Here is a 17,989-nt window from a genome sequence, read left to right on the forward strand (position 1 = left end):
TATGTCTAAAGCAATAAACGTATACTAATTTATCTATGTTATAAAAGCGCTTAAATCGCATGGGCGCCGCCATTGTTGTTTGGCAAGTGGTGCCCGCACCCTGCTAAAATGATGCGTCCTGGGGTAAATTTCGGGGTACCCGTGGGTTGGGGCATGTGTTGTTTGTGACGTCACAGTCAAAGCGCGAGCGTGTAGTAACGTTGGGGTTGAGGGCAGGCGTCCTTTGTGATGTCACAGTCACAGCGCGAGCGTCCAGTACTTCGCGCGTACATTAAAAACAATGCATGGGGGGGGGGGGGCACGACGACAGGACGAGGACTGGTGGGGTTATTAGAGTACGTTGCGGGGACCGGGAGATGGAAGGGTCGGGGCATGTAGTGTGGTACGTCTGTTGGAAGAGGGCGGGGAACAATGCCAATGTAGGGGATCGTGGGGACGGGAGAGGCACGGAGGCGTGGGTTAGATGTGGGACGGGATATGGAAGGGGCACACGGTGGGACAGGGAGTTGGGGGAAAATGAACGAGGCTGGTGAGGGGGGAAGTAAAGGGGTTTGAAAACTATATAGGACAGAAAATAATCAACTGAACGGGAACAAAATAAAGAAACGGGATATAAACGGGACTGGGAAAGAACCACTATCAGGATCCGCTGGAAACTGGAAATATGGATGGGATCGACAATGCCGAAACGGAAAAAAAGACGGACAAGTGTACGATTTCACAAAGCACTAAGATATGTCGTAACTTATGATGGGTTGTTTGCCACAGTGATTTGGATTGTGACCTGCCCAGCCACTTAAACCATCCCCTGTACACAACGCTACAATTGCATCATTTTTACGTAGAGCTTTCAAGCGGCAAGCACGGCATCCCGCTAGTATTGATTATGATACGTACTTGCTCTACCGGTGGGCAGATTGGTTGCTACGGGTGAAGTACCTCAATAGCTGGGTGTTATAGCGCATCGCGTTAGCAAAGTTACTAGTAAAAAAGCTTTATCATTCAAAACGAAGAACGCTTGTGAGGGGTGTTCTAAAACACATCTCAAAATATACAACCTGCTGCTCCCTTTTTTTTCACTTCAGTGTATATTCCCGTGTTCTCTTCTGTCTGGGACTCCAGTGGGACTTTCCATAATATTTTTAGATCGGATTTCGTCCTTTATTGTTTTGTGTTGTTTGCCTTTGGGGAGAAGTCGGTATAAACTGACGGCCGTTATGCATAAATTTGCAAACAGCACTATGACCAGAAAATACATCAGCTCATTTATAAATCAGTGAATAACATTTTTCATAGGAAAGAAAACAATGGTTCTGATTTTAGGCTTCAGATAAAAATCTTAAGTTGGATTCGGATTATTTACGACTTTGGACAATTCAATAAATTAGTCTGATTGTATTCACATCACACGACCTTAGCCGGGACCTTTCCCGGATGCTCATCTACTATGTCAACACGGGGACATGTGTTGTTCTCCCACTTATCTCCTGAATGTAATGGTGCTACACACCCAGCTTGAATTTATGAACTGTTAAAGTTCAGTTGTTATTGCCAGGCAACCAGGAGGTACACTTTTGCATTGAATGTTTGATTCACGAAGTTGATGCAGCTGGCAGTAACTGGTACCAATTTCAAAATGGTTAATAACTTATTGTAAGTATGGCCATCTTATCGAAGAGTTAGTACAGAGCCCCCATAAAGGGACAGTGTAAGAACAAAATGAAGGGTAAAATAACAACAATGTGGCGTTCCGTCATTATATTGTTTCGTTCCCTCGAATGACTGTGAGTTAATTCGAAGTGATATTCCGTTACCTCAAAAACACTTTGTTCTCTTAAAAAAAAAAAAAAAAAAAACGCGCCGAGGATCATTTCGACGTTTTGAGTTATAACCACAGCACGAGTAAAAACAGTCAATGTTTGTTTTACAACATCTGAAATGAAATGGTGTGTAGTACAATGGTTGTTAGGGAAAAGTACCTTGGTTGAAATGGTGTTTTGCTGCGTGTATAGCGCGTCGTGTTCCTGCTGTTGTTTAAAACAAAAGGAAATTGTGACGCACTGTGAACCGATCAAGCGCTTGATAAGCTGTCCTTGCTTAAAATACTGCTACTACTACTACTACTACTACTACTACTACTACTACTACTACTACTACTACTACTTCTACTACTACTACTACTACTACTAATAATAATAATAATAATAATAATAATAATAATAACAACAATATCAACAAACACATTTATAGTGTGAAGACCAATTGTAAATGAAAACTTTGAAAACAAAAAGTTTAAGCTGTGTTACTACAAGCCTGGTACCAAGTGCCGCCATTGGACCCGATAAATAAACACCTTTTGGTGCGTTTCGGCAGGGCTATGACAGAAAGACCCACCGAGGCACGTTGTTTTTGTATAAAACAAAACATGAAAGGGAAAATGGGAAATCCCAAGCTGACTAGACAAATTAGTTTGCCAACTCAACTTGTATACAAAAAGGTGCTAAGATTACAAAACTTGCTTTTTGAAAATGATCTAACGTAAACTACAAATGTATTTGTTTATTAAGTAATAGGGCCACCTCAAATGCGCATAACGTTATCTTGCATGCGCTTTGGTCAAGTGTTTTTTTCTTGTCAGACGCAACCATCAAACTTAAAGCGAAATAATATAGATTAATTAATGCATGACAACTAATAACCAACCAACCCTTAAAGATTATGATACTGCGTGAAACACACCCCTTTTAGTTCGGGTGTCATGGATGTAAAATACAAAACAACATTAGGTCACCCCATTGCAAGAACAAAGACGACATAAAGGTGTTCACACATTATTTCATACACATCAGTTTTATTTAATAAAGGAGGTGAAACCTCTTTTAAGTAGTTTTCAGGTTGACACAAATGTGCCTGACACATTTCAAGTTCACAATAATGTTGTAAAGTCACCTGGAAATAGATTTGTTTTTCGTCAAACATTAGAGTATAAGTTTATGAACAATAAAATAATTTGTTGAGTAATTGTTTGTAACGATTTATATGTTAAACAAATAGATAAAGTTGTTAAGGGGGGTGACTCGTCTACCCCTTTTGTGACGTCAATGGGCGCCGCCATTGTTGTTTGGCAAGTGGTGCCAGCACCCTGCTAAAATGATGCGTCCTGTGGTAAATTTCGGGGTACCCGTGGGTTGGGGCATGTGTTGTTTGTGACGTCACAGTCAAAGCGCGAGCGTGTAGTAACGTTGGGGTTGAGGGCAGGCGTCCTTTGTGATGTCACAGTCACAGCGCGAGCGTCCAGTACTTCGCGCGTACATAAAGAACAATGCATGGGGGGGGGGTACGACGACAGGACGAGGACTGGTGGGGTTATTAGAGTACGTTGTGGGGACCGGGAGATGGAAGGGTGGGGGCATGTAGTGTGGTACGTCTGTTGGAAGAGGGCGGGGAACAATGCCAATGTAGGGGATCGTGGGGACGGGAGAGGCACGGAGGCGTGGGTTAGATGTGGGACGGGATATGGAAGGGGCACACGGTGGGACAGGGAGTTGGGGGAAAATGAACGAGGCTGGTGAGGGGGGAAGTAAAGGGGTTTGAAAACTATATAGGACAGAAAATAATCAACTGAACGGGAACAAAATAAAGAAACGGGATATAAACGGGACTGGGAAAGAACCACTATCAGGATCCGCTGGAAACTGGAAATATGGATGGGATCGACAATGCCGAAACGGAAAAAAGACGGACAAGTGTACGATTTCACAAAGCACTAAGATATGTCTTAACTTAGGATGGGTTGTTTGCCACAGTGATTTGGATTGTGACCTGCCCAGCCACTTAAACCATCCCCTGTACACAACGCTACAATTGCATCATTTTTACGTAGAGCTTTCTAGCGGCAAGCACGGCATCCCGCTAGTATTGATTATGATACGTACTTGCTCTACCGGTGGGCAGATTGGTTGCTACGGGTGAAGTACCTCAATAGCTGGGTGTTATAGCGCATCGCGTTAGCAAAGTTACTAGTAAAAAAGCTTTATCATTCAAAACGAAGAACGCTTGTGAGGGGTGTTCTAAAACACATCTCAAAATATACAACCTGCTGCTCCCTTTTTTTTCACTTCAGTGTATATTCCCGTGTTCTCTTCTGTCTGGGACTCCAGTGGGACTTTCCATAATATTTTTAGATCGGATTTCGTCCTTTATTGTTTTGTGTTGTTTGCCTTTGGGGAGAAGTCGGTATAAACTGACGGCCGTTATGCATAAATTTGCAAACAGCACTATGACCAGAAAATACATCAGCTCATTTATAAATCAGTGAATAACATTTTTCATAGGAAAGAAAACAATGGTTCTGATTTTAGGCTTCAGATAAAAATCTTAAGTTGGATTCGGATTATTTACGACTTTGGACAATTCAATAAATTAGTCTGATTGTATTCACATCACACGACCTTAGCCGGGACCTTTCCCGGATGCTCATCTACTATGTCAACACGGGGACATGTGTTGTTCTCCCACTTATCTCCTGAATGTAATGGTGCTACACACCCAGCTTGAATTTATGAACTGTTAAAGTTCAGTTGTTATTGCCAGGCAACCAGGAGGTACACTTTTGCATTGAATGTTTGATTCACGAAGTTGATGCAGCTGGCAGTAACTGGTACCAATTTCAGAATGGTTAATAACTTATTGTAAGTATGGCCATCTTATCGAAGAGTTAGTACAGAGCCCCCATAAAGGGACAGTGTAAGAACAAAATGAAGGGTAAAATAACAACAATGTGGCGTTCCGTCATTATATTGTTTCGTTCCCTCGAGTGACTGTGAGTTAATTCGAAGTGATATTCCGTTACCTCAAAAACACTTTGTTCTCTTAAAAAAAAAAAAAAAAAAAAAACGCGCCGAGGATCATTTCGACGTTTTTAGTTATAACCACAGCACGAGTAAAAACAGTCAATGTTTGTTTTACAACATCTGAAATGAAATGGTGTGTAGTACAATGGTTGTTAGGGAAAAGTACCTTGGTTGAAATGGTGTTTTGCTGCGTGTATAGCGCGTCGTGTTCCTGCTGTTGTTTAAAACAAAAGGAAATTGTGACGCACTGTGAACCGATCAAGCGCTTGATAAGCTGTCCTTGCTTAAAATACTGCTACTACTACTACTACTACTACTACTACTACTACTACTACTACTACTACTACTACTACTACTACTACTACTACTACTACTACTACTACTACTACTACTACTACTACTACTACTACTACTACTACTACTACTACTACTACTACTACTACTACTACTACTACTACTACTACTACTACTACTACTACTACTACTACTTCTACTACTACTACTACTACTACTAATAATAATAATAATAATAATAATAATAACAACAACAATATCAACAAACACATTTATAGTGTGAAGACAAATTGTAAATGAAAACTTTGAAAACAAAAAGTCTAAGCTGTGTTACTACAAGCCTGGTACCAAGTGCCGCCATTGGACCCGATAAATAAACACCTTTTGGTGCGTTTCGGCAGGGCTATGACAGAAAGGCCCACCGAGGCACGTTGTTTTTGTATAAAACAAAACATGAAAGGGAAAATGGGAAATCCCAAGCTGACTAGACAAATTAGTTTGCCAACTCAACTTGTATACAAAAAGGTGCTAAGATTACAAAACTTGCTTTTTGAAAATGATCTAACGTAAACTACAAATGTATTTGTTTATTAAGTAATAGGGCCACCTCAAATGCGCATAACGTTATCTTGCATGCGCTTTGGTCAAGTGTTTTTTTTCTTGTCAGACGCAACCATCAAACTTAAAGCGAAATAATATAGATTAATTAATGCATGACAACTAATAACCAACCAACCCTTAAAGATTATGATACTGCGTGAAACACACCCCTTTTAGTTCGGGTGTCATGGATGTAAAATACAAAACAACATTTGGTCACCCCATTGCAAGAACAAAGACGACATAAAGGTGTTCACACATTATTTCATACACATCAGTTTTATTTAATAAAGGAGGTGAAACCTCTTTTTAGTAGTTTCCAGGTTGACACAAATGTGCCTGACACATTTCAAGTTCACAATAATGTTTTAAAGTCACCTGGAAATAGATTTGTTTTTCGTCAAACATTAGAGTATAAGTTTATGAACAATAAAATAATTTGTTGAGTAATTGTTTGTAACGATTTATATGTTAAACAAATAGATAAAGTTGTTAAGGGGGGTGACTCGTCTACCCCTTTTGTGACGTCAATGGGCGCCGCCATTGTTGTTTGGCAAGTGGTGCCAGCACCCTGCTAAAATGATGCGTCCTGGGGTAAATTTCGGGGTACCCGTGGGTTGGGGCATGTGTTGTTTGTGACGTCACAGTCAAAGCGCGAGCGTGTAGTAACTTTGGGGTTGAGGGCAGGCGTCCTTTGTGATGTCACAGTCACAGCGCGAGCGTCCAGTACTTCGCGCGTACATAAAGAAAAATGCATGGGGGGGGGCACGACGACAAGACGAGAACTGAGCCCAATTTCATAGAGCTGCTTAAGCAAAAATTTTTGCTTAAGCAAAAATTTCATTGCTTAGTAAAATCAGATTACCGGCCAAGACTCCACTCAATTGTAATGCTAAGTAAACAACAGCTTAATACTAGTCATAAGCAATGTATATGGCAGGAAATTTTGGCCAGTAACATGTGTAAAATAAGCGAGCTATTTTCGTGCTTAAGCACATTTTTTGCTTAAGCAGCTCTATGAAATTGGCCCCTTGACACAGTGGGGTTATTAGAGCACGTTGTGGGGACCGGGAGATGGAAGGGTGGGGGCATGTAGTGTGGTACGTCTGTTGGAAGAGGGCGGGGAACAATGCCAATGTAGGGAATCGCGGGGACGGAAAGAGGCACGGAGGCGTGGGTTAGATGTGGGACGGGATATGGAAGGGGCACACGGTGGGACAGGGAGTTGGGGGGAAAATGAACGAGGCTGGTGGGGGGGGAGTAAAGGGGTTTGAAAACTATATAGGACAGAAAATAATAAACTGAACGGGAACAAAATAAAAGAAACGGGATATAAACGGGACTGGGAAAGAACCACTATCGGGATCCGCTGGAAACTGGAAATATGGATGGGATCGACAATGCCGAAACGGAAAAAAGACGGACAAGTGTACGATTTCACATTGCACTAAGATTCGTCTTAACTTAGGATGGGTTGTTTGCCACAGTGATTTGTATTGTGACCCTGCCCAGCCACTTAAACCATCCCTTTGTACACAACGCTACACTTGCATCATATTTACGTAGAGCTTTCTAGCGGCAAGCGCGGCATCCCGCTAGTATTGATTATGACACGTACTTGCTCTACCGCGCCGGTGGGCAGATTGGTTGCTCCGGGTGAAGTACCTCAATAGCTGGGTGTTATAGCGCATCGCGTTAGCAAAGTTTCTAGTAAAAAAGACATTATCATTCAAAATGCAGAACGCTTGTGAGGGCTGTTCTAAAACACATCTCAAAATATACAACCTGCTGCTCCCTTTTTTTCACTTCAGTGTATGGTCCCGTGTTCTCTTCTGTCTGGGACTCCAGTGGGACTTTCCAAAATATTTTTAGATCGGATTTCGTCATTTATTGTTTTGTGTTGTTTGCCTTTGGGGAGAAGTCGGTATAAACTGACGGCCGTTATGCATAAATTTGCAAACAGCACTATGACGAGAAAATACATCAGCTCATTTATAAATCAGTGAATAACATTTTTCATAGGAAAGAAAACAATGGTTCTGATTTTAGGCTTCAGATAAAAATCTTAAGTTGGATTCGGATTATTTACGACTTTGGACAATAGTCTGATTGTATTCACATCACACGACCTTAGCCGGGACCTTTCCCGGATGCTCATCTACTATGTCAACACGGGGACATGTGTTGTTCTCCCACTTATCTCCTGAATGTAATGGTGCTACACACCCAGCTTGAATTTATGAACTGTTAAAGTTCAGTTGTTATTGCCAGGCAACCAGGAGGTACACTTTTGCATTGAATGTTTGATTCACGAAGTTGATGCAGCTGGCAGTAACTGGTACCAATTTCAGAATGGTTAATAACTTATTGTAAGTATGGCCATCTTATCGAACAGTTAGTACAGAGCCCCCATAAAGGGACAGTGTAAGAACAAAATGAAGGGTAAAATAACAACAATGTGGCGTTCCGTCATTATATTGTTTCGTTCCCTCGAGTGACTGTGAGTTAATTCGAAGTGATATTCCGTTACCTCAAAAACACTTTGTTCTCTTAAAAAAAAAAAAAAAAAAAAAACGCGCCGAGGATCATTTCGACGTTTTTAGTTATAACCACAGCACGAGCAAAAACAGTCAATGTTTGTTTTACAACATCTGAAATAAAATGGTGTGTAGTACAATGGTTGTTAGGGAAAAGTACCTTGGTTGGTATGGTGTTTTGCTGCGTGTATAGCGCGTCGTGTTCCTGCTGTTGTTTAAAAAAAAAATGTGACGCACTGTGAACCGATCAAGCGCTTGATATGCGCATGCTGGCTGTCCTTGCTTAAAATACTACTACTACTACTGCTGCTGCTGCTGCTGCTGCTGCTGCTGCTGCTGCTGCTGCTGCTGCTGCTGCTGCTGCTGCTGCTGTTGCTGCTGCTGCTGCTGCTGCTGCTGCTGCTGCTGCTGCTGATGATGATGCTGCTGCTGATGATGATGATGCTGCTGCTGATGATGATGATGCTGCTGCTGATGATGATGATGCTGCTGCTGCTGCTGATGATGATGATGATGATGATGATGATGATGATGATGATGATGATGATGATGATGATGATGATGATGATGATGATGATGATGATGATGATGATGATGATGATGATGATGATGATGATGATGATGATGATGATGATGATGATGATGATGATGATGATGATGATGATGATGATGATGATGATGATGATGATGATGATGATGATGATGATGATGATGATGATGATGATGATGATGATAATAATAATAATAATAACAACAATATCAACAAACTCATTTATAGTGTGAAGACCAATTGTAAATGAAAACTTTGAAAACAAAAAGTTTAAGCTGTGTTACTACAAGCCTGGTACCAAGTGCCGCCATTGGACCCGATAAATAAACACCTTTTGGTGCGTTTCGGCAGGGCTATGACAGAAGGGCCCATCGAGGCACGTTGTTTTTGTATAAAACAAAACATGAAAGGGAAAATGGGAAATCCCAAGCTGACTAGACAAATTAGTTTGCCAACTCAACTTGAATACAAAAAGGTGCAAAGATTACAAGATTTGCTTTTTGAAAATGATCTAACGTAAACTACAAATGTATTTGTTTATTAAGTAATAGGGCCACCTCAAATGCGCATAACGTTATCATGCATGCGCTTTTGTCAAGTGTTTTTTTTTTTCTTGTCAGACGCAACCATCAAACTTAAAGCGAAATAATATAGATTAATTAATGCAGGACAACTAATAACCACCCAACCCTTAAAGATTATGATACTGCGTGAAACACACCCCTTTTAGTTCGGGTATCATGGATGTAAAATACAAAACAACATTTGGTCACCCCATTGCAAGAACAAAGACGACATGAAGGTGTTCACACATTATTTCATACACATCAGTTTTATTTAATAAAGGAGGTGAAACCTCTTTTTAGTAGTTTTCAGGTTGACACAAATGTGCCTGACATAATTATTTCAAGTTCACAATAATAATTTAATGTCACCTGGAAATAGATTTGTTTTTCGTCAAACATTAGAGTATAAGTTTATGAACAATAAAATAAATTGTTGAGTAATTGTTTGTAACGATTTATATGTTAAACAAATAGATAAAGTTGTTAAGGGGGTGACTCGTCTACCCCTTTTGTGACGTCAATCGAGGCAGACTTTGCCATGATTGAACATCGAACACGTACTAGTACATGAAAGTCCTAGTCGTGAGTTTGTACGTTTCGAAAAAAAAAGTTTTTTCTTGCATTATTCCGGCAATGTCGACCAGGTTTATTGGATGCAGCAAAACAACTAAAGATGGGTGTCATTTTTGCAAAGTGGTCCGGTCCGATGTCTTTTCCAGCGCTGTGCAGCAAACACTTCGAGCCGTCGTGCTTCGAGAGTCCGGAATACACCACACATTTTGACATGAAGAGAAAAGTTCGTTTCAAAAACATGACGCCATCCCAACAATTTTTCCAGCTAGTGGGAAGTCCAAAAAGTTACCTGAAAGACGTGAACAAATGCGGGTATTGTTTCAACTTTGAGGGCATGTTTTAAGCTTGCGCCAAAGCGTCACTATCTTGTGTTGGCACTGCATGCGATTCTAATATCGCGCCTCGATTGACGTCACGAACAGCGCCCTCTCGGGTCGGGCCTACTTTGAAATTTGTAAATAAAATGGAAACAAATTTTTTAGAACCTTAGTTGTTTGTTTATTCATATTCCACTCATCAAAACACATATTTTAGTAAGAACATTTTTAGTTTGACAAAATACCACTTCCAGGTGACTTTAAACTATTATGGATATGTAATCTACCTAAAATTTAAAAGATACCAATTGAAGCCAAATCAACACTTATTGCAAATCAGACAAACACATCATGTAAAAGAAATGTACACAACAAGGGAACGGCTCTCACAAAGAACTTCGAACGCACAGAAGTTCAAGTTCGTAGCCCTTATAAAAACAAACTAGCCACAATTTAATGTGAGTTTCGATGCATTCATTAATTTATAATATGAAACTCCTTCCACTATACAGAGGGCGCTGTTCATTATATGGTATTTTTTATATCCTGGTGTCATGTGTTTTCAGTAGGATAACAGGAACATTTTTCACAATCAAAAACTAAATGTTTTTTTTTAATCATCTATCCAACCTTTTAACCATAACACTTGCACTTCATCAAGTGTTGAAATTGTTAAAGTTTTGGTTTTACAGTGCGAGAGATAGTCCGCCATTAACAGTGCTAGTGCATGCACGACATTGGAGCAACGTCATATGTTTCACACCTTTTATTGGTTTGTATTTTATTGAATATTCACTAGACGTGGCTACTTTGGGTTAGAATCCGGAGATATCATAAGGCTAGGCATAACAGTAAAACAGTTATCCACCATTTCAGACCAGTAATGTTTGGTTTCAGGAGATAAGAAACCAATCTATGATATTTTCTCTTTATAATATTTATTACGTTTATCAGAATTTAATACAGTATGTAGTTAATAAAAAAAAACATCACGTGATCTATCTAGTGACTAAAGCAGAATGAAACTCAATCTATCAGATAATAATTTTGTTTTGAACTTTCGAGGTTAGATGATGTTTCTTCGACTCATTTGATTGTTGGCATAAATAATGCACTAGTGATTTTTACCAAAAATCAATCATTTTATAAATGTTTGAGCATAACCTACGACAGGAAACTTTATTCTCAGCATGATTAAGCCTGACGAAAATACAGACCGTGAGTAAACAACAAAGCTTCTGTCACCGGTGCAGCTTGCACAGTCTCGCGGTAAACGGGAATCAAAGTTGGGGTTCGAAAACATATGAGGGTCGATAACATATGACCCTATGATATATATATATATTTTTTTTTGCCTTTTTAATAATCAATGTTTGCCGTTGGTCTTGTATCAATTCGTCTTTAATCTTTCATGTTATTTGTATACACCTTTTATAATTAGGTTATAGTTTTGCTGTTATTATATCAATATGATTTTGCCCTAGTAATTATTGTAAATGATCATGTAGTCATAACAAACCCCTTTATAATGCAATGTGCTATTTTATGTGGTGCATTTTGTGCAGTCATTACACAAACACATAGGGCGAACCTGTTCTCAAACACAAGCGTACTTGATTCTTTGTATTTCTATGACCTATGGATTTGCGTCCTATTTCCAGTTTGCAATCCTGATTATAAAACATTTGTAAAAAGTAGGACACATAAAAACAAAATTCAAAGTGCAAAACACTGAAATTGTTCAAATTATTCTTCTTGGTGTTGATATGAAAATATAACAATCAGTTATTATTCCATAAACCAAAGAATCTCTTGCAAATTATTACTCTGTTGTTATAATCTAAAAAGTTTATTACCTTCTTTCACGTTTCAGTTATTGCCACCCTTCTTGAACGTGAGATGCAATTGGTTGCCTTGGAAGGGTTAGTGTGGTAACATAAAGGCTTATGTATTTATTATTGCAAATAAATTGGCTGTTGTTTTTATGCATGCTTCACACCAATATAACGCGTGGTATAGATATAGAACTTGTTTCTTATACTTTGTGCATATCCATTTGACAATGTATCCCTTTATAAGGTTTTTTTTAATTTTAAATAAGTAATACTTGTATAACGTCACTTTAATATTGAATGTAGACATTCGATTTCGTTATTTCTAGGCCATCTGGATTATTGACACGAACACTCACTGTACCAGTTCAAATACAGAGAAATCAATATTCTCCGCAGTGTCAATGGCCGAGGTATGACCAGGAAGATGACAATGGTGGTATCTCTGCGAGAAGTCGAACACAGTACACTCTGTGTGGCTGGCGCAGTAAGTTGCACATCGCAGTGGACTTGTTGCTACTCTAGTCAATGCAGGCTTCACGTTTAATACTGGTTATAGCTTGCAGGCGAACTCTCCGAAACTCCACCGACTTGTTATGAGGGGGACAACGATCTACATAATACAAGAGAACAATCTGAAGTTCATTGTATAGAACAACACATTAATGTCACTTTGTTTTAATTTGTTGTGATTGATCTGTGAATTACCTTTTGTTTCCTTTGGTAACTTTGACGTGAGGCGTGTTTATGTTTAACACGCTTGTAGCAAAATGACTGGTGCTGTCAAACACAATATTTTCTTTCATGAACGGAGCTTTTTGCCTTTAAAATAAATGCAAACATGGCTAATGGTAGGCCTGTAGCAATTTGTGTGCTGTTTTCAAGTTTTTGAGGGATGTTTCCTTGTTTCAAAAAAGTAAACAAAAACAATTTGAATTTTGATATAAAACTTCCGGTTTGTTTCTGTTGAGGCGCGGATGACTTCGAATAAGGGAAATATTTTTTTTAGTTTGGTTGATGATTGCTCAGCTGATGTCGACACTGTTGGTTCAGTTTTCGATGTTTGTTCCACTGTTGTCGACACTGTCGATGCGGTAGATGTTTGTTCTGCTGTTGTCGACACTGTCGATTGCTTTACTGTGGTTGTTGTTGTCGTTGTCGTTGTCGTTGTCGTTGTCGTTGTCGTTGTCGTTGTCGTTGTCGTTGTCGTTGTCGTTGTCGTTGTCGTTGTCGTTGTCGTTGTCGTTGTCGTTGTCGTTGTCGTTGTCGTTGTCGTTGTCGTTGTCGTTGTCGTTGTCGTTGTCGTTGTCGTTGTCGTTGTCGTTGTCGTTGTCGTTGTCGTTGTCGTTGTCGTTGTCGTTGTCGTTGTCGTTGTCGTTGTCGTTGTCGTTGTCGTTGTCGTTGTCGTTGTCGTTGTCGTTGTCGTTGTCGTTGTCGTTGTCGTTGTCGTTGTCGTTGTCGTTGTCGTTGTCGTTGTCGTTGTCGTTGTCGTTGTCGTTGTCGTTGTCGTTGTCGTTGTCGTTGTCGTTGTCGTTGTCGTTGTCGTTGTCGTTGTCGTTGTCGTTGTCGTTGTCGTTGTCGTTGTCGTTGTCGTTGTCGTTGTCGTTGTCGTTGTCGTTGTCGTTGTCGTTGTCGTTGTCGTTGTCGTTGTCGTTGTCGTTGTCGTTGTCGTTGTCGTTGTCGTTGTCGTTGTCGTTGTCGTTGTCGTTGTCGTTGTCGTTGTCGTTGTCGTTGTCGTTGTCGTTGTCGTTGTCGTTGTCGTTGTCGTTGTCGTTGTCGTTGTCGTTGTCGTTGTCGTTGTCGTTGTCGTTGTCGTTGTCGTTGTCGTTGTCGTTGTCGTTGTCGTTGTCGTTGTCGTTGTCGTTGTCGTTGTCGTTGTCGTTGTCGTTGTCGTTGTCGTTGTCGTTGTCGTTGTCGTTGTCGTTGTCGTTGTCGTTGTCGTTGTCGTTGTCGTTGTCGTTGTCGTTGTCGTTGTCGTTGTCGTTGTCGTTGTCGTTGTCGTTGTCGTTGTCGTTGTCGTTGTCGTTGTCGTTGTCGTTGTCGTTGTCGTTGTCGTTGTCGTTGTCGTTGTCGTTGTCGTTGTCGTTGTCGTTGTCGTTGTCGTTGTCGTTGTCGTTGTCGTTGTCGTTGTCGTTGTCGTTGTCGTTGTCGTTGTCGTTGTCGTTGTCGTTGTCGTTGTCGTTGTCGTTGTCGTTGTCGTTGTCGTTGTCGTTGTCGTTGTCGTTGTTGTTGTTGTTGTTGTTGTTGTTGTTGTTGTTGTTGTTGTTGTTGTTGTTGTTGTTGTTGTTGTTGTTGTTGTTGTTGTTGTTGTTGTTGTTGATGGTAATGATTCTGATTGTTACTTTAGAAAACCTACAGCGAAGTTTTGATTGCGTCGATGGCTACTGCTACTGTGCTTGAGATGCCATACATGCAGTCACTTCTTCCCGATGTGTTCCCCGTCGCTTATTCTGAGGTAGGTCCAAATCAACTTTTGTGTAGACGTTATTTCACCAAAGACTGCTCACTTTTCCAAGTAAAGTGTATTTACCTGGGTCTGCTGCCACCTAGAGTATCCAAACCCCCCCCCCCCAGCATTGCAACTTTTTCAGTGATTTAACGTGTGTTCTTTGTTCTTATTTGTGTACAGGTTTCCACTCAAGTAATTGGACAGAGTAATTCCGTTATCCCAGGGCCCACTGTGACTAATATTCCTCTGTGGGCGTATATTGTTGCTGTGATTGGTGGTGGTCTACTTCTAGCTATTATCTTCTTCATAATGTGGAAGGTTAAACAAAACTGTCTTTCTATTTTTAAGACTTTTTTTTTTATTTTTTTAGAGTTTAAGTCGTATTCTAAAAATATTTTGCATACTATCAACAACTCTATGTTGCTTGTTTATCAAATAATTTTGTTATGCTGATAATTGTTTTTAATTAATTATAACCAATAGTGTCCTGTGCATTCAATAATAATCCTTGCGCCTTTTTTGTTTTTACAGGTTGGATTTTTCAAGAGGAAAAAGATCGTTCCCGGTGATCCTCAGGCAGCAGCCCAGGAGAATTGGCAGAATGATGTTCTGGTCTGTGAAAAGAAATGATCAGCGGTTTCTAAACCATTTAAACTAAGAGGAGCACACACTAATTGTCATCTTTGTATGACGATAATTTTTTGTGTACACTCAACAGGTCTATGTAACTTTTGTAGGACAAAAAAACACAATGTCCACAGATTTACACTTAACTTACACAGTTTGAAGATAATGATAGTAGAAAGCTTCCCTGAAAATATTACGTGCTGATGTGCTGTAGTTTTGGGGAAATGAGTAAAACAATGTCATGAAAATAATTTTCGTCTCATGAGACGAAAATTATATTTTAACCATTTACAAACGTATTTTCATGACATTGTTTTACTAATTTCTCAAAAACTACAGCACCTCAGTAAGTAAGATTTGAAGGGTAGCTTTCCACTATCATTGTCTTCAAACCCTGTAAGTTTAATGTAAATCTATGGACAATTTGAAAAGTACCCAAATCCTTTAAAAGAGATACTTGGAAAAGAAATATAACAATATATACAACTTTCCTAGATTTTATTGTAAATAATACTCATATGACACGCTTTCTTTAATTTGGCACTTTGTGCTATACAAATTAACATGATTCGAAAGATAATTAAAAACTAGAATCTTAATTCACATAAATAGGCCTATCCCTCAGAATTGTGTACATTGTTCTGTTACTTTATAAACTAAAACTGTCTACCATTACGTGGAGTCCAATTAAAATTGTGTATTAATTTATTTCAAAATGGCGGATCTTCATCTTTCCAACCTTTTTATGTTTCATAGTAAGCAGCCCCAAAAAGTCGTCGCCCAAAGCGCTAATTCCGAAGACAACGCGTCTCCTTAATGAATATTAAAGTTCGACAGACCTAGGATTAGGCACCGCGTCCGTAAAACACGACACAAAAAACCTTTGCAGATTCATACAAATACATTGTCATTATTGTGATGGTGAAAAACAAATGGTGAAAGGCATTGAGAAGTCCAGCATCCAGACCTCTCAGCAGCATGGTGTTTCGATGCTCACGATTTTACAAATTCAATAACTTGTTTTCCTTTCGCATTATATAAAAAGCGACTAATGTAGAACAATTTCGTACTCTAAGCTTTTAAGATAGTAGTAAATATAATAGTTATAATTATTGCCAAACTTGGTTTGATGTGTAGCCTAGTGCTCCATTCGTCCAAGAAATATTAGCCCCATTGCATGTTCAACAGCCTATGTTTTTTGTTTCACATCATAAATGTAAATGGAAGAAGAAATCAATCAATACAAACGATAATAGCTCTTTAAAAAAACATATCAGTAGTTCAAAGCTTAATGGCATTGTATGGAAGTGGGTCGTTGATCATTACAATAGGTCAGGATACAAATACTGCAGTGACGGGGAAAGTAAAGTGAGCAAATAACTATGATAATACTTTGTGCTGGCTAGTACAAGTAGTTACACAACAAGTAAGAATAGGCAAAGCAAAATGCAAGAGCGGTGATTAAGGAACGGAACGTCCAAGCCAAACCAAGAACCTTGTTCAATGCAATTGAGTTAAAACACTTTCACGGCAAGAGTCATTTGCAATGGAGCCCCAAAAATCATTCGTGTTCTTCCAGGCAATATTTGTATCAGTGTAAGTACATGATATTCCTTGTTTTATTACAGAACATCACAACTTTTGTTTGCCAGCAAAACAGTTGCTGGCAGTGTAAGCACTTTATGTAATCCACCACATACATACTGACATAAACGTTTGAGAACGATGGGTCACGAGAAAATAGTGAAAACCGTTTACGCATTACATTGCAGCGATTTAAACAAAAATTGAATAAAATTTCTCATAAAATATGACATTTCAGACAGAAATAATATTTCAAGGGATGTTTTCTACTATCATTGTCAATAGAACGTGTACGTTTTATGACAAGCTGTGATCTTAAACAAGTTTTTGTCTTGCCAATTATGTAATGTTTCTTTAAACATCATTCTTAAAACAATTTAAACACCAGTAAACGTGTTAAATTATGTTTCTTAATTAAAGAATCTCGGTTTTGGGGTGAAATAACAAACATTGATGTTATTTTTTTTTGTCGTTTGTACAAGTCCAAATCTTATTTCTTCATAAACATGTTCTAGGTATTTATAACCCTCTTCATCAGCGTTCATACTTCCCCTCATCTTTTGTTCAAAGTGTTCTCTAGAGGACAACCTTCATCGGAGTGGTGAGTTGTCCGTTGGAGTTTTACAGGTTGACGGTGTTTCAACCAATATTTGATACCAAGGTACGAATACTCTTGTATTGTCAAGGCCGGCGATTGATCATCGAATGGATGGGCGCATACGCAAAGGTTTCCCAGGATGCCCCTTCCAGTTTAACCTCACTATGACGGACAACTCAAAACTCTGACGTGCCTCAACACAACACCTACAGACCAACTCCCGACTCCGACAGTAGTTCTCCTCTATAGACCATTACACACATTACAATAACATGTATCTTATAATAATTATCCCTTGACTTTTGGTGCAACCATAGGCTAATATTAAATGCCCCTAGAACAACAGTGGCTCAAATGAGGGCGGTATTACCTAAACTAAACTACTTCATTGTACCCTAATTACTCCAACTCAGCACTTTACTTTACATTGTAAGTAATTCGAATCCACTGCAGACCCATCAAGTGTAATTAAACAGAAAACATCACATTATTTTACATTTAGGTAAACAAGACACTACCAGCAATTATTACTTAATAATCATAGGCATACAGAGTAGCAATACAATTTACGTATCTAAAGGTACAAGTCAAGAACATAAAATAAATTTA

The 17,989-nt window shown here is 39.3% G+C and overlaps 1 protein-coding gene across 2 annotated transcripts; it reads left to right on the top strand.

Moving 5' to 3' along the window:
- The first annotated feature begins 12,543 nt into the window (after window positions 1-12,543).
- LOC139948938 (integrin alpha-IIb-like) lies at window positions 12,544-15,345 on the top strand. Of its 2 annotated transcripts, none has more exons than XM_071947311.1 (4): window positions 12,544-12,609; window positions 14,470-14,577; window positions 14,752-14,889; window positions 15,103-15,345. In XM_071947311.1, the coding sequence occupies exons 1-4, from the start codon at window positions 12,550-12,552 to the stop codon at window positions 15,199-15,201; spliced, it is 405 nt and encodes a 134-aa protein (XP_071803412.1). In that variant the 5' UTR covers window positions 12,544-12,549; the 3' UTR covers window positions 15,202-15,345. The 2 variants fall into 2 exon arrangements, with proteins under 2 accessions (XP_071803412.1, XP_071803413.1); XM_071947312.1 differs by having other exon boundaries at window positions 12,608-12,769.
- Window positions 15,346-17,989: the final 2,644 nt, after the last annotated feature.

This window comes from Asterias amurensis, chromosome 16, assembly GCF_032118995.1.
Source record: "Asterias amurensis chromosome 16, ASM3211899v1".
Classification (NCBI taxonomy): Eukaryota; Metazoa; Echinodermata; class Asteroidea; order Forcipulatida; family Asteriidae; genus Asterias; species Asterias amurensis.

Bases quoted from the DNA above. Each gene is read 5' to 3' on its own strand.
- LOC139948938 (XM_071947311.1), top strand. From the start codon at position 12,550: ATGACAATGGTGGTATCTCTGCGAGAAGTCGAACACAGTACACTCTGT. The intron at 12,610-14,469 runs GTAAGTTGCACA...TTGTTACTTTAG, and splicing joins CACTCTGTGTGGCTGGCGCA to AAAACCTACAGCGAAGTTTT. The intron at 14,578-14,751 runs GTAGGTCCAAAT...ATTTGTGTACAG, and splicing joins TCCCCGTCGCTTATTCTGAG to GTTTCCACTCAAGTAATTGG.